The 14,827-nt window shown below is 41.1% G+C and overlaps 1 protein-coding gene across 3 annotated transcripts in view; it reads right to left on the bottom strand.

Moving 5' to 3' along the window:
* Positions 1-680: 680 nt before the first annotated feature.
* NUSAP1 (nucleolar and spindle associated protein 1) overlaps positions 681-14,827 on the bottom strand; it is a 35,671-nt gene continuing 21,524 nt past the window's right edge. For all 3 annotated transcript variants that reach the window (XM_059181203.1, XM_059181204.1, XM_059181205.1), the window contains 6 exons: positions 13,127-13,236; positions 8,396-8,583; positions 6,231-6,388; positions 4,101-4,217; positions 2,943-3,051; positions 681-1,578 (listed from right to left, as the gene is read on the bottom strand). In XM_059181203.1, coding sequence (XP_059037186.1) covers positions 1,485-1,578; positions 2,943-3,051; positions 4,101-4,217; positions 6,231-6,388; positions 8,396-8,583; positions 13,127-13,236 — 776 coding nt within the window. In that variant the 3' untranslated portion in view covers positions 681-1,484. The remainder of the gene's footprint in view (positions 1,579-2,942; positions 3,052-4,100; positions 4,218-6,230; positions 6,389-8,395; positions 8,584-13,126; positions 13,237-14,827) is intronic.

Genomic DNA, 14,827 nt, shown 5'->3' with positions numbered 1-14,827 from the left:
TTTTCTTTTTTGGTTGAGAGAAAACACAAACAGGGGGAGCAGCAGAGAGAGAGAGAGAAGCAGTCTTCACACCAAGCAGGGAGCCCAATGAGGGGCTCCATCCCAGGACCCTAGGATCATGACCTGAGCCGAAGGCAGTTGCTTAGCCGACTGAGCCACACAGATGCCCCTGTGGTAGACATATTTAACTTCAAGAAACTACCAACCTGTTTTCCAAAGTGATTATATCCTTTTAACCTTCTTAGCTGCAGTGCATTTGACAGTGATTTAATTGATCGGATATCTGCTTAAGAGCAAAATCTGAGTTTATTCATCATCAGGAGTATGCCAACCTTCTGTGGGCTCGTATATGTTTAACAGTAAGTATAACAGAGTTGGACATGTGCTGTGAAAATTACAAGGGGATGACCTGGTCATTTCTCCTTAGGGTGAGAAGAGGTAGTCAGGACAGATGCACAGAGTATAAATAAGCTTGTTAATCTTAGCTGGTCAACTCAATCATGAAGTAATTACAAAGAATCTACCACCATGAGAAAACATTTATGAAATTCTTGAACAGTACAAAGCTCAGAAGGTCCACCTCAGTGCAATAAACATGGCTAGGAGGCTAAGCAACTCTAGTCTTTTCTATGAAGTAACTCTGACAGAGCAGAATGATCCTTGAAGCAGCAATCCTCAGATTTCAGTATAGCCCTGTTTATTTATTTATTTATTTTTTTGACAGAGAGAGAGAGAGGGATGACAAGTAGGCAGAGAGGCAGGCAGAGCGACAGAGGGGAAAGCAGGCTCCCTGCTTCTGAGCAGAGAGCCTGATGCGGGACTTGATCCCAGGACCCTGAGATCATGACCTGATCCGAAGGCAGAGGCTTAACCCACTGAGCCACTCAGGCGTCCCATAGCCCTGTTTATTTTTAAATAAGTCAGGCTAGAATGAACTTTAGAGTTTTTAAGAATATATTGATTGACAGCAGTTACAAGTGATCTGAACAAACATGCATAGATAACAAAACACTTCTCAAAGTAGAATATGCCATCACTAACCCATTTGGTTCCTTGTTTCATTAAGACTACTTGATTTTCCAGAGGAGGAAGAGGTGGCTTTCTCAGCTTGTTAGTGGTCCAAGTTCTACTGAAGTTTGTGGGAGAACTACCTCCCATCAGGTAAATGCTTCTGTCTAGAAGAGGATTCTAGTTCTGTCAGCAGAGGGAACTTGACGTTAAAAATCTAGGTCAAGAATCTATAGGATGAATCAATGCAAAACTGAATTGTACAGAGATAGGTAAAAATCATTTGAAAGAATCTGTGAGCTTTAAGGTTAGTAACATCTTTCAGGGATGTGGCATGTGAAGAAAACCACCAACACTACATAGATAGTGAACAAAGCAGAAGAATCTTTTGACTAAAGTGGGGAAGACAGTAGAAAAAAATATTTACACTAAAGAAAGGGTTCAGAATAAAATACTCTTTACAGGATGTTAAAAAATTAATCTTCAGCCATAATGAGGCCTCTCCGAGCTCTTAAAACCTTTGCTTTCTTCTCCTTTCGTCTTTGCTCATGTTGTTTCCGTTGTTCCTCCCTAAAGAGGGGGACAGGTACACATTAGGGTCTAGTGAAGCTCCACAAAAGTCCACTTTAAAGCACCTGTCAGACTAGTATCTAAGCTTAAGCTGAAATCCAGTATAGTTGTACAAAACACACTTACAGGACACTGTCCTCTAGCTAGTGCCCTATGGAAACCACAGCTCTATGTCACTTGTGTTAAAAGGGCTAGGAAACTGGTATTTTCCTTTTTATGTTAATGCAGCATTCTAAAATTAAGCATGGAACTGGAACAAAAGACACCTCGGTACCTCTTTGTTTTAAATGAGAAATCTCTGCCTTTGGAAGTCAGAGGTCAGGCTTAAAATCAAAGTCTGGTGGAAGTACTAGAACTAGAGTCTGCTGATCTAAGCCGCTCTGTTTCTGGAAGGGATTGGGGATTGTTAAGAGGGGTTGGGGGAAGCTAGTTTTATGTTAAACTTAAAAAAAAAAATCATGAATAATCGCTACACCCAAGGTGGGGCTCAAACTCACAACCCCAAGATAAAGAGTCACATGCTCTTCCAGCTGAGCCAGCCAAATGCCCCTATGTTAACAATCTTAATAGCAAATATAGGTAGTAAATAAATGTCTTGGTGGGAGCTGGATATAGGCAAGTCAAATGATGGGTAATCCTGTATCAGGATGGTTTCATTCAGGCAATCAACTCAGCCCGGACCAGCTAAAACCCACAGCAAGCTTTGGCTTCGGTTTTCACACAGAAGGAAGCCTCTAAGGATCATCTGGGGATTTCTTCTGGCTAGGGCCTTGAAGCCTAGTAAGCCTGGTTTCCCTGGGACTGAAGAATTTACACCTGCGCATGTGGATCGGCATCTGGGGGGATATCCAGGTACACTGTTGGGGCTGGTAGGTCATGTGAGAGCAGTGTCTCCTTGTGTATCACCTGTCCAGCTTTGGAAACTTCAGATCCTTGGGCCCCTCCTCCCAAATACTGAATTAAAAAACCACCGTGGTGGGCCTTAGGCATGTATATCTTCAAGAAGTCCTATATGTGGGGCGCCTGGGTGGCTCAGTGGGTTGGGCCGCTGCCTTCGGCTCGGGTCGTGATCTCAGGGTCCTGGAATCGAGCCCCGCATTGGGCTCTCTGCTCAGCAGGGAGCCTGCTTCCCTTCCTCTCTCTCTGCCTGCCTCTCTGCCTGCTTGTGATCTCTCTCTGTCAAATAAATAAATAAAATCTTTAAAAAAAAAAAAAAAAAAAAAAAAGAAGTCCTATATGTGATCCCACGACTACCCTTTTCTTAAACACCACTGTTAATGACACTCTGTACCTCAGAGGCTTTGCTTTTACATACAGTCTTTCAAAATTAAAATCACTGTAGAACTGGGTAATTATGTACTCACCTAGTCTGGAGAGGAGGTTGTTTGTAAGTTTTCTTGTGGAAACTAACTCTGTTTACATGTTCCTTCAGAGAATTATTTTCTTTAGATTGACCCCATGGTTTCAGTTTGCCTGGTTTAGGAGAGAAAGATTTAAGAAGATTCTATTTATATTACCTACTTTATTCTCTTCATCTGAGGCTACTTGCTATGAATATTTATACTTCATTTTTATTGACATTTGCTTGTATAAATCCATTAGTGTTAGTTCCTATTTCACAAAATATAAATTGTATTTTTCCCCCTAAAAACAGGTTGTTGTTTTTCGAAAGATTTATTAAGAGAAAAAGCTCGTGTGCACACATGGCCTGGAGGGGCAAAGAATCTCAAGCAGACTGCTAAGCACAGAGCCTGATGTGGGGCTGAGATCATGTCCTGAACTAAAATCAAGAGTTTGACACTTAACCCACGGAGCCACCGAGGCACCTAGAGAAGTCTTACAGTTTTTAAAGCAATTCTAGGGACGCTTGGGTGGCTTAGTCAGTTAAGCATCTGCCTTAGGTTCAGGTCATGATCCCAGGCTGCTGGGAACAAGTCCCACGTCGGGCTCCTTGCTCAACAGGGAACCTGCTTCTCCCTCTGCCTGTGGTTCCCCCTGACAAAATTTTTAAAAAAAATAGATCTATATAAACAATTCTGGAATTATGGAAGGGCCACATGAAGTATTGGTGGTGGTGGTGGTTGTTAGTATTCGTTTTAAATGGATATATGGATACTTTAATGTATGCCCAATTTATATGGGCATTTATATAGCCAGTAAATGTCCCAGGTTGTTGGGTGGGTGGATTCCAGCATGGGGTCCTTCGAAAGTTGTAAAGAAAACATTCGTTTGTCCATAGGCCAATTTCCAAGTTTCTTGATTTTTGCCTGAAATTTTATTATTTCTTTGCTGTAATACTGATTAGAAGTTATGGCTTTGATTTACAAAAATGTGAGTTGATTAGCATTCGCTTAGTGTATAGTCTTTTTTAAATTACGGGTCATGTGGACCCAGGGGGAAGAAATCTAAGTGGCCAAGTATAGCTTTCCGCTGAGGCATTAGAATTTTCCACATCCTCAGACGTAGAACTGTTTAATCCTACGTCTTTGGCATGTCTTGTATCTCAGAGCATCTGCACGTACCTTTGTGTGGCTCATAGTTGAGGGGACGAGACAGACTTGCTTTGAGATCAAACACTGGCTTCTTGCTGGAGACTGGAGTCTGTGCTGCCTGAGTTGTCAGCTTGAATGGTGTAACGACTACAAAACCAAGGAACAAAACCCCAGGGCTTAATTAGGGGGGAAATAAAAGGCCTATATGGTTTTTGTTGAAGTACTGTTTCTCAGTCTTAAATAGATCATCTCTGAACAGTCTCAAACAGGTAGTTTTAAAAAGGAGAAGGGGGAAAATAACTAAGGAAAGCTAATCACTGAGGCTTCCCTTGTGAATAGCTCAATATTAGGATAGTCTCAATATTAGGATATTATAGTCTCAATATTAGGATATTTCCTAGAATCAGCTGGGAGTTGAAAATCCTGTTTAAATAATTGACTGGGTAAAATGTTCAGGCTGTGTTCCTCATATTATTTACCCTTCAAAAATATGTTGTTAATAGTTCAGTGATGATCACAGGGTCAGAGGAAACAGCAGTGCAATCTCTGGGTGCAGGACTATAGGCGCTCTTTATATTTTCTTTATAACTTTTTGTATTTTTCAAGTTTTCTATGATGAACACTCATTTTACCTTCAAAATCAAAGTGAAATGTCTTTGGAAAAAAATTTTAATAGTAACATTTTCATTCACATGGATATAAGGCCTGCAGGAACTTAATCAGATATGGCAGACAAGATTTGTGGCTCTGGTTGTCAGGTAATAGAAGCGGTTATTTAAAAATGTCAATTTTTGTACTGTAAAGTTAATATACCAGAATGGTAGGACTCAGTAAGCCAAATTTTTGCTACAGTTGGGCACCATGTATCAGGCACATTTTATTAATTCTCACCCATCGCAGGCTGTTGTTGAATGTCAGCACTTGCATGTAAGTATGAATAAGCAACTAAGATCTAGAACCATGCAGTTAAGCGAGAAAAACACAAAACCCCTGTGTGTATCATCCCATGGTGTGGCTGTCAGGTGCCAGCAGTGGGGGAACACGGGCCATCCATAATGCCAACCAGTTTCAGGAGCTACCATTCAAGCTGGCCAGTATACCCCAGTCCATCTGAGCTCCAGAGAAGTGCTGTCATATATACAGGAGACATGGTTAAGAATGGTCAGGACACCAAACAAAAGCTGGAAATACCCGCATATATACTGCTTCTGGACTCACTTAAAATGTTAGCTGTCAGCCTCACCTTCCTGTCTTTAAGGTATGAAGAAACTCTCATAAAGTTTCTACATAGATTATTAACCGACACAGTCTCAGAGGAGTTGGTGAGCCTTTCTATGTGATCATAGCTCTTGGCTGACGTATTCAGTGGGACTCTCAGGAGAATTTTTTTTTTTTTTTTTTAAAGATTTTATTTATTAACTTGAGAGAGAGACAGCGAGAGAGAGCATGAACGAGGAGAAGGTCAGAGAGAGAAGCAGACTCCCCATAGAGCTGGGAGTCTGATGCGGGACTTGATCCCGGGACTCCGGGATCATGACCTGAGCTGAAGGCAGTCGTCCAACCAACTGAGCCACCCAGGCGTCCCTCTCAGGAGAATTTTGACATAGTTCTAATACAGGCCTCAATCTCCTGGTTGTAGTGTTTTTTGTTTGTTTATTTTTAACTTTGTATTGCTACTCTGTATTACTCTAGTATTCTTTTGAAAACCACCTAGTCCTTTTAGGTGATTAAGTAGACCATGTGTAGAAGAGTGTCCATATGGCTTATTCTGGCTTACATAATCTATTAGTCCATTGTGTGGCATTTATTCCACCAACTCTGGGATCCTATTAGTTTCACAATCCTGGAGGGCCAGTCAGAGGCTGTAATGAATACTATGATCCTCCTTCTAATCCTGGAGTCCGGGAATAGGCTGAATGCTCTTCAGGGAGGGTCACCATCTTAGGACTCCTTATAGCAAGATGGAGTCCTCAGGTAGATACCTGAGGACTTTTTTGTGTCTGGCATTTTCTTCACCCGTACAGAATGAAAAAATATGCTATGCTTAGATTTTTGCTTTGGATTTATAGTTATGGGGAAGCTTTCAGTTAACAAATACACTTAATAATTTGAGGAAGTTACATGGCTTAAAGATGAACCAGAGTTGTTTTTTTGTTTTACCAGAAGCAGAATTCCCAGTTGTGGTCTTTATCTTGTATATCCCGAGCACAGCCTGGCCTTTCGGGGTACTCCCAGATATGGTCACATGTGGAGACTTTCTGGCTGGAGTCTTGGTCAGTGAACGCTTATGCTCATTATCTTTGGTAGCAGCTGAAAACCTGAACAGGACAGTGGAGTACCAAACATGAGTGTTTGTATGAAGAGTAACTTGTGTCAAGCATAAAAGCAAAACCACCTGTGAAAGGGCTCAAATATGGACTTCTTACATGAATGAACCTCTTTTGCAGAATAAACATTTTACAACACTTGATTTGTAAAATACAGTTTTGTATTCGCTGCTTTCCTTGCCTTGCCCAATGACAGGACAAGGTAGAGCTCCAAGGGAATGCCTTTGGGGCTCAAATTACAGTTTAGGAGGTACTTCAACCACTCCCCCTTTTCTCCTCCTGGTGACTGCCTGTCAGGGAACAGGAGACTGCTATGCCAGATAAGTGATGGGGACAGTCTTCCTAGTAAATTCATTTAAATGGTACATAACCCTGTTCTCCTGGCAAATTGCCATAAATTTATTCCACTGATTATGATGTATATTTCTTACACATTTTAACGTCTGGAATTGGGATGTGTTTCATAATTAATAACACATGATAACTGGCAGTGGTTGTTTTCTTAGTGGTTCATAAAGTAATGATGAGTCTCCATTGATGGTGTCTTGAAGTCAGCGAAACTCAAGAAGGACTGATGTAAATATACACGATGGTGGTGGTGGTAGGTTAACAGAAGACAACTTCTGGACTTGCAACTAAGATGTGGCAGTAATCCTGTATCAGTATCCGAAATTATGAGGTATCAGCATTACCTTTCGACCCAGTTAAGACAACTGCGTGTTAGGAGAGGTGCCATGAAGTCCAGGCTGCTGTGAACACTACACTGGAGCAAGGACTCGCCCGGACCATGCTGTTCCTCAGTACTATTAAATACAGTCAGAACTGCCAGGTAGAGGTAGCTCACATTCCACGCTAACTCAGTAGGGTTCCAAACTTCAGGGCATTTTTAAGCTCTAAACACTACATCAGATAATTGCAGGTGTTGGGGAAGTGTCACCAGGTACCAACACTATTACACGCTGCGAACACCCTTTAAAAAGGAGAGAATAGGGGTGCCTGGCTGGCTCAGTCGGTAAGCATGCAGCTCTTGACCTCAGAGTTGTGGGTTCGAACCCCACACCAGGTGTGGAGGTTACTTAAAAATAAAATTGGAGTGCCTAGGTGGCTCAGTGGGTTAAGCCTCTGCCTTTGGTTCAGGTCATGATCTCAGGGTCCGGGGATCAAGCCCTGCATCGGGCTCTCTGCTCAACAGGGAGCCTGCTTCCTTCTCTCTCTGCCTACTTATGATCTCTGTCTGTCCAATAAATAAATAAATAAGATCTCTAAAAATAAATAAATAAAGGAGGCCTGAAGATCTTCATCTCTGGGAAAGTTAAAATGGGGACTACCCTGTGTCAGGGAAAGTACAAAAAGAAAACAGGGGTTACTGGGGCACAGGGTAACTCACTGCAGTACCCAGTGGGTTACAGAAGTTACACTTTAGGACTAATCAGTTATTTTCTGTAGGTATTTAGCTTCAACTCTACACTTAAGTCAATGGAAAAATTTCTCTTTACATGTCTTTATAGGCATACATTAAACTAATAAAATGAATATCCATATATACCTTCTATCTTTACTTACAAACCCAATGTGAGCTTAGAGAAGTTTAAGAAAACCCAAGACAAATTTAAAGAAAAAAGAGCTTATAAAAACCATCCACTTATTTACTATAAACATTTTTTATAATGTTTTTTTTTAAATTAAATTTATTTATTTGACACACAGAGATCACAAGTAGGCAGAGAAGCAGGTAGAGGGAGAGAAGCGGGGAGGAAGCAGGCTCCCCGCCGAGCAGAGAGCCCGACGCGGGGCTCAATCCCAGGACCCTGAGATCATGACCTGAGCCGAAGGCAGAGGCTTTAACCACTGAGCCACCCAGGCGCCCCTATTTACTCTCCATTCTAATCCCCTTTTACCTTCTTCTTCATCAACTTTAAACATACTTGATGTCGCCCACCTCGAGGCAGTAAAACTTTTGAGACCTTGTACTCCATTACATATTGGAGCTCTTCTTACCTGACGTTCATTTTAGTTGCCGAGAGCACAGAACGCTTGGCAGAGCCCTTCCCACACAAGGTGCTCCTGCCCGCAGCACCCAGTGGCTGGCCCTGCGAGCGGCGCTGGCTGGTGGGAGTGCAAGCCAAGGGGAGCCTTCCCCGGAGAGGAACTGGAGTCACCACTGCGCCCTTGGTGGCCGGCTGCTTCTGCAGAAAGATAACACACCATGTTCAAGTTGGGCTTCTTAGCACTGTCTCTAGAGCAGCTCCATTCATCCAGTTGTTCCATTCCCACTTTTTTAAAAATTATTTATCTGACAGAGAGGGAGAGAGTAAGCACAAGCAGGGGGAATGGAACGGCAGGCAGGGGAGAAGCAGGCTCCCCCGCTCAGCAAGGAGCCCAATATGGGGCTTGATCCCAGGACTGAGGATCATGACCTGAACTGAAGGCAGTCGTTTAACCAACTGAACTACCCAGGGGCCCCTCTGTTACCACTTTTAACCCAGCCTGTTATATTTCCTTCTCACTGCCTCATCCTCTTCCTCCCTGCCAGGTGGGCAGGGCAGTTTACTTGTACCTGTTTCGCTATGGTGACCGAATCAGAAATAAATTCTGGTTGTGCTGAGTCCTATGCTACAGAGCGCCTTTCCCAGCTGCCATGAACCCAGGTATTTTCTGACTAAAGAATGTGGCTTAAACGTGGTTAAGTTCCCTGTGGCCAGAAAGGAAGGATAAATAGCTTCTCTTGGACATAGTATCTTTGAGAATGCGATAAGCAGTTTATCAAATACAAACTCAAAGAACCACCTATTATGTAATTAACACACAGAATCTACACATAATTTCACTCCTGTCCCCACAGCACCACCACCCCGCCCCCCCCGCAAATCTTAAAGTTCTTCAAAACAAAAAAAAACCAGAAACAAACAGAGGGAGGAAGGGAAACCCTCCCTTTGAAATGGCTGGGGAAGGTCCACCTAGGTTATCTTTTTTTTTTTTTTTTTTAAAGATTTTATTTATTTATTTGACAGAGATAGATCACAAGTAGATGGAGAGGCAGGCAGAGAGAGAGAGAGAAAGGGAAGCAGGCTCCCTGCTGAGCAGAGAGCCCGATTCGGGGCTCGATCCCAGGACCCTGAGATCATGACCTGAGCCGAAGGCAGAGGCTTAACCCACTGAGCCATCCAGGCGCCCCTAGGTTATCATTTTTTAGATATTATCAGAGCATAAAGAATAATGATGTCTATCACTGCTTTAAGCTCTTACAAGCAAAAAAAAAAATACAACTTTGTGAAAGTACGACAGTGGTGCGACTACTCCTATCGACGAGGTGAAGCCAAAGACAGAATAATTCTGATGATATCCTAGGAAATACAAGCACTCGAGAGAATTAAGTCAACTTCTCAACATATAAGCAGAAGAGATTCTAATGTGACACAAAGTTAAAACTTACTAAAATACTTAGTAAACACACATCTATACCATAAGGCCAGTGCCCAGGTTAGCTGTATTAAGCACACGGTTCTATTTAAATCACACTTTTTATGTTGCCTTCTATCTTTCCCCCAAGATTCCTACTTTCCATGCTGCGTCTCCTCAGAGTTCACTTGGTGTCAGGACCATCAGCTCTGCTTCTTTGTTCTGAACTACTTATAATGCAGAAATGAGTCTACTAGCCCTTACCCACCTGACTTTTTTTCAGGTAGAATATTAAGCCATTGGTTCTAGTGGTACTAACTTGTTTTGTTAGCAAATATGTAACCAATTCCTTTCTTTTAGCAATAAAAACCCCATTCAATCCTAACAAAGCAAAGAGGTCAATCATACCGTATTTGGAAAAAAAAAAAAAAAGTGGGTTAAGGATTAAATATAGGGGGAAAATAAAAAGAGTACAAACATAACTTATTTTTATGATCTTGGCAGAGGCAGGGTGTGACAAATAAAAAACACAGACCCTTAAAAAGAACAGTTGGATAAATTTAAGAAAAAATCCTTCACAAGATAAAAGATACCATTAATATAGTTAAAAGATAAACTGAAGGAAAGTATAATATAGAATATATAGCATTAATATAAATGGCTAACAGATGGGTAAAAACTAAGAAAAAACAAATTCATAAAAACATCCCAGTCAATTATATAAACATATGATCAAAGAAAGGTCAACTGGAATTTTTTCATATTACATTAATAAAGATTTTAAAAATTCATCATTCCCACTGTTGGCAAGATAAATAGGCATCTTGGGGCACGAGGTTACTGATGCTTGAAGAGGGCCATCTGGCAACTAAATCAAATAGGTCTCCCCTGCCCGAACTCTAAAAATCAAGGAGAAACAGGTTGGCCCAGGATGATTTTGTCTAGAATCTCTGCTTATTCGTTATTATCCAACACTGACCAATGATCAGTCCCCAAACATGTCAACTGTCAAGAAAAACTTCCTATCAGCTACAGTGACATCACTATAATTATTTTTTATTTTCTAGTTTCCAAATAGATCATACCAACTAACCCATCTGAGAGATCTATTCCTTAATGGGGAATAGGGATGAGATTTTAGAACTAAACTCATTCGGGGGGGGGTAGCTGTAAAAAATAAGATGACTTACTCATTTATTAAACACATCTTCAGGGCTACACTCAAGTTTAGGGTTGAGACACCTGTTCTGCCCTATTTTTTGCCTGGAAAACTGACTAACCCATATTATGTAGTATAGAAAACTTGTTCAATCAAGTATTTTAGTAGACTCGACTTCATGGAAGGTGAGGAAATGCCTGCTTATATGCGTATGTGCAGCTAGCTTGTTCTCATGGAAAAACAAAAGCAAAAAACAAAACTAGAGGTCTACTTCCTGTAAATCATCAGCAAAAGCCAGGTATTCAACTGTTAATGTAGTGATACCTAGCCCTTGCTAATATTTAAGCAAGTGTTATTAGGGGCACACTGAGTATCTCTTTGCCAATTTCCACACCCCGCTGTTGGATTAGTAGGCAGCAATGGAGGCCTTCAAATGCCATGACTTGGCTTTGTCCCTGTTAGCTGGTTGGGAAATGCTAGGTTAGCAGTGGTTTTATAAAGAGTTCAAATGAATGTTATTCCTTTAGATTTAGCTTCTAGGGTGGCCTGCTTATCCCTCTCTTGCTCCCTGTGCTTGTGGTCCCTCTCTCACGGTCTCTCTGTCAAATAGATAAAATCTTTTTTTTAAGATTTTATTTATCTATTTGACAGACAGAGATCACAAGTAGGCAGAGAGGCAGGCAGAGAGTGAGGGGGAAGCAGGCTCCCCACTGAGCAGAGATTCCAATGCAGGGCTTGGATGCAGGCCTTGATCCCAGGACCCTGAGATCATGAACTGAGCCTAAGGCAGAGGCTTAACCCACTGAGCCACCCAGGCACCCCGAAATAGATAAAATCTTGAAGAAAAAAAAAAAAAAAGAAATGTAGATTCAGCTTCTAAGAAGCTTATGGTGTTTTTTTTGTTGTTGTTTTTAAATTATGTAGAACTCGTCACCTAGTGTGTTTCTGTGTTGGCATTTGTATCAGGAAACTGAAAACTCAACTGACTGATACAGCAGATACTGTCCCTGCTAATAGTGCTCATGTTCTGCCCCTTTCCAGTCAACTTTATACTGTTTTGTGTTGAAATACCAAAGACTGCCTCTAATTCCTCTTGAGAAATAAGCACATTGTAGGTATTAATGAAATTCTAAAATAAATGTTCCCCAGTCTTCTGTGTGGCTCCTCTTGACCACCAGAGACCGCATAAAAGAGTAACAGGATATTATCAACTCACTGCTCTAAGTCAGCCTCAGGGCTGACTTCATCACCTTTTCTAACTCGAAGGGACCTTGAGTCCCCCAGCACCTGGACTAAAGGGACCCCAGAAGCTCAGTTACTAGGGAGGCCATAAGTAAGCCACGGCAACTCAGTCCTTTTTCCTTTACGTGAGAGACTGGGAATGAAAAGGCTTTCACCTATAAATCAGTCCGTCAACAAAAGTAATAAGCACAATGTGTGAGTGCTGAAAACAGAACAACTTACTAGTGTTTTGGAATTAGTTCTTTATAGTGAGTACTCCCAGTTTTATTCTGAGAGTTCTGAAAATTCTTATGGTGGGGGAAGAAATTTCTGATAATAAAGATATATTAAACTCAAATCCATTCCACTGGTAGAACAATAAAAAGCTGGCTGTATTAGCTAAGGTATTAACATGGAAATCAAACAGTTTGGGGCACCTGGTGGCTCAGCCGGTTGAGCATCTGCCTTTGGCTCAGATCATGATCCTGGGGTCCTGGGCTCAAGTCCTGCATTGGGCTCCCTGCTCAGCGTGGAACCTGCTTCTCCCTCTGTCACTCCCCCTGCTTCTGCTTTCTTGTTCTCTCTCTCAAATAAATAAAAACTTTGACAAAAAAAAAAAACAACAACAAAAAACAACAACAACAACAACTTTGACAAAAATAAAAACATAAAGTCAAATAGTTCAGTCCCATTAAGAACATAATTTGGGGGGCACCTGGGTGGCACATTAACTGAGCATGACTCTTGGTTTCAGCTTAAGTCATGATCTCCAAGTCCTGAGACCAGGCTCTGAGTTGGGCTCCATGCTCAGCGCTGAGTCTGCTTGGGATTCTCTTTCCCTCTCCTTCTACCCCTCCTGCTTGTGCTTGTTCTCTTTCTCAAATAAACAAATCTTAAAACAACTACAACAACAACAATAAAAATAAACCCACATAATTTTATCAGCATACCTTCAGTTCATGAAATGCATTGCGTTCTTCAAAATTTTTCTTTTTTCTCTCAATATATTGATCGATGGACTCCATTTCCTTAAAACGAGCCTCATGAAGCTTCTTAAAGTCTAGAATGTTCCCCCAAATGTAACAATTAATAACAAGACAAATTCATTAATTCGCCTTTCCTTTGTCTTTCTGTTAACACTTATTCTCTTCTCTGCATCCCTGACATTCAACATCATCTTTGCTAAAACTTTAATTTCAAATCTTTCAATTTTTGTAAACTCAGGGACAAAGTATATTTATCTTATTAACTATTCAACGTGTACTGCTCTCCTATGTCCATTTCATTGCTAACTGACAACTTGGTTTAATCCACAGAACAAGAAAAGAGTAAGATTTTTCATCTCCCCTCACCAGTTAATCAGATAGCCTTTACTTAATCATAAATATAACATTTTACAATGCTTAGAAAGCTTTATACCAAGGATTGGCAAACTTTTTCTGTTAAGGGTCAGACAGTAAATATTTATTTAGTCTTTGTGGCCACATGGTATGATCTCTCTCTCTCTCTCTCTCTTTTTTTAAATGCAATCTTTTAAAACTAAAAAACATTCTTAGTTTAAGGATTTTAAGACAGGCCAGGGCTGGCAGCAATTTGCCTGTCCCCGCTCTGTGCTATTCTGATTAAGAATATGCTTGAGAGGCCTAGTCATGCAGAGGAGTGCGTGACTCTTGATCTTGGGGTTGTGGGTTCAAGCCCATGTTGGATATAGAGATTACTTAAAAAAAATAACAAATATAAAAAAAATTTAAAAATTAAAATTCTAATTAACCATTAAGTATATATCTTTTTAAATATATATATATATTTTTTTTTTAAGATTTTATTTATTTATTTGTCAGAGAGAGAGAGTGAATGAGAGCGAGCACAGGCAGACAGAGTGGAAGGAAGAGTCAGAGGGAGAAGCAGGCTCCCTGCGGAGCAAGGAGCCCGATGTGGGACTCGATCCCAGGACGCTGGGATCATGACCTGAGCCGAAGGCAGCCGCTTAACCAACTGAGCCACCCAGGCGTCCCAATTTTTTAAAGATTTTATTTATTTGACAGACAGAGACCACAAGTAGGCAGAGAGGCAGGAAGAGAGAGAGGGAGGAAGCAGGCTCCCTGCCGAGCAGAGAGCCCAATACGGGGCTCAATCCCAGGACCCCGAAACCATGACCTGAGCTGAAAGCAGAGGCCTTAACCCACTGAGCCACCTAGGAGCCCCAAATATATATATTTCTAATATGTGCTGAGCAGCATTCTAAGTACTATAAATACACAATACCTCAACATGCTATGTACCACACAATAGATAACAAGCAATTACACTTTTAGATATGGAATCCCTTAAACTTATTACTGAAAAAAATTTAGGGGTGCCTAATTGGCTCAGTCAAGAGAGCAGTTGACTCTTGATCTTGGGATTGTGCATTCAAGCCCCAATTTGGAGGTAGAGATTACTTTAAAAATTTTAAGAAACATAATTACAAGGTGGAGATTGTACAAAGTACTTTATAGACATTCATTTGCAGAGATTTACTGACTACCTGCCATGTGCTAGGTGCTATGCTAGGTCATCAGAGGTAGAAAACTAGTATCAATCTATATATAAACATATCTTGTTTTATGGCACTTTGAGATACTGTTTTTTTTTTTTTCTTTCTTTTTACA

Source organism: Mustela lutreola, chromosome 7 (genome assembly GCF_030435805.1).
Source record: "Mustela lutreola isolate mMusLut2 chromosome 7, mMusLut2.pri, whole genome shotgun sequence".
Classification (NCBI taxonomy): domain Eukaryota; kingdom Metazoa; phylum Chordata; class Mammalia; order Carnivora; family Mustelidae; genus Mustela; species Mustela lutreola.
The sequence above is the reverse complement of the archived record's forward strand: the minus strand, read 5'-3'. Positions and strand labels throughout refer to the sequence as shown.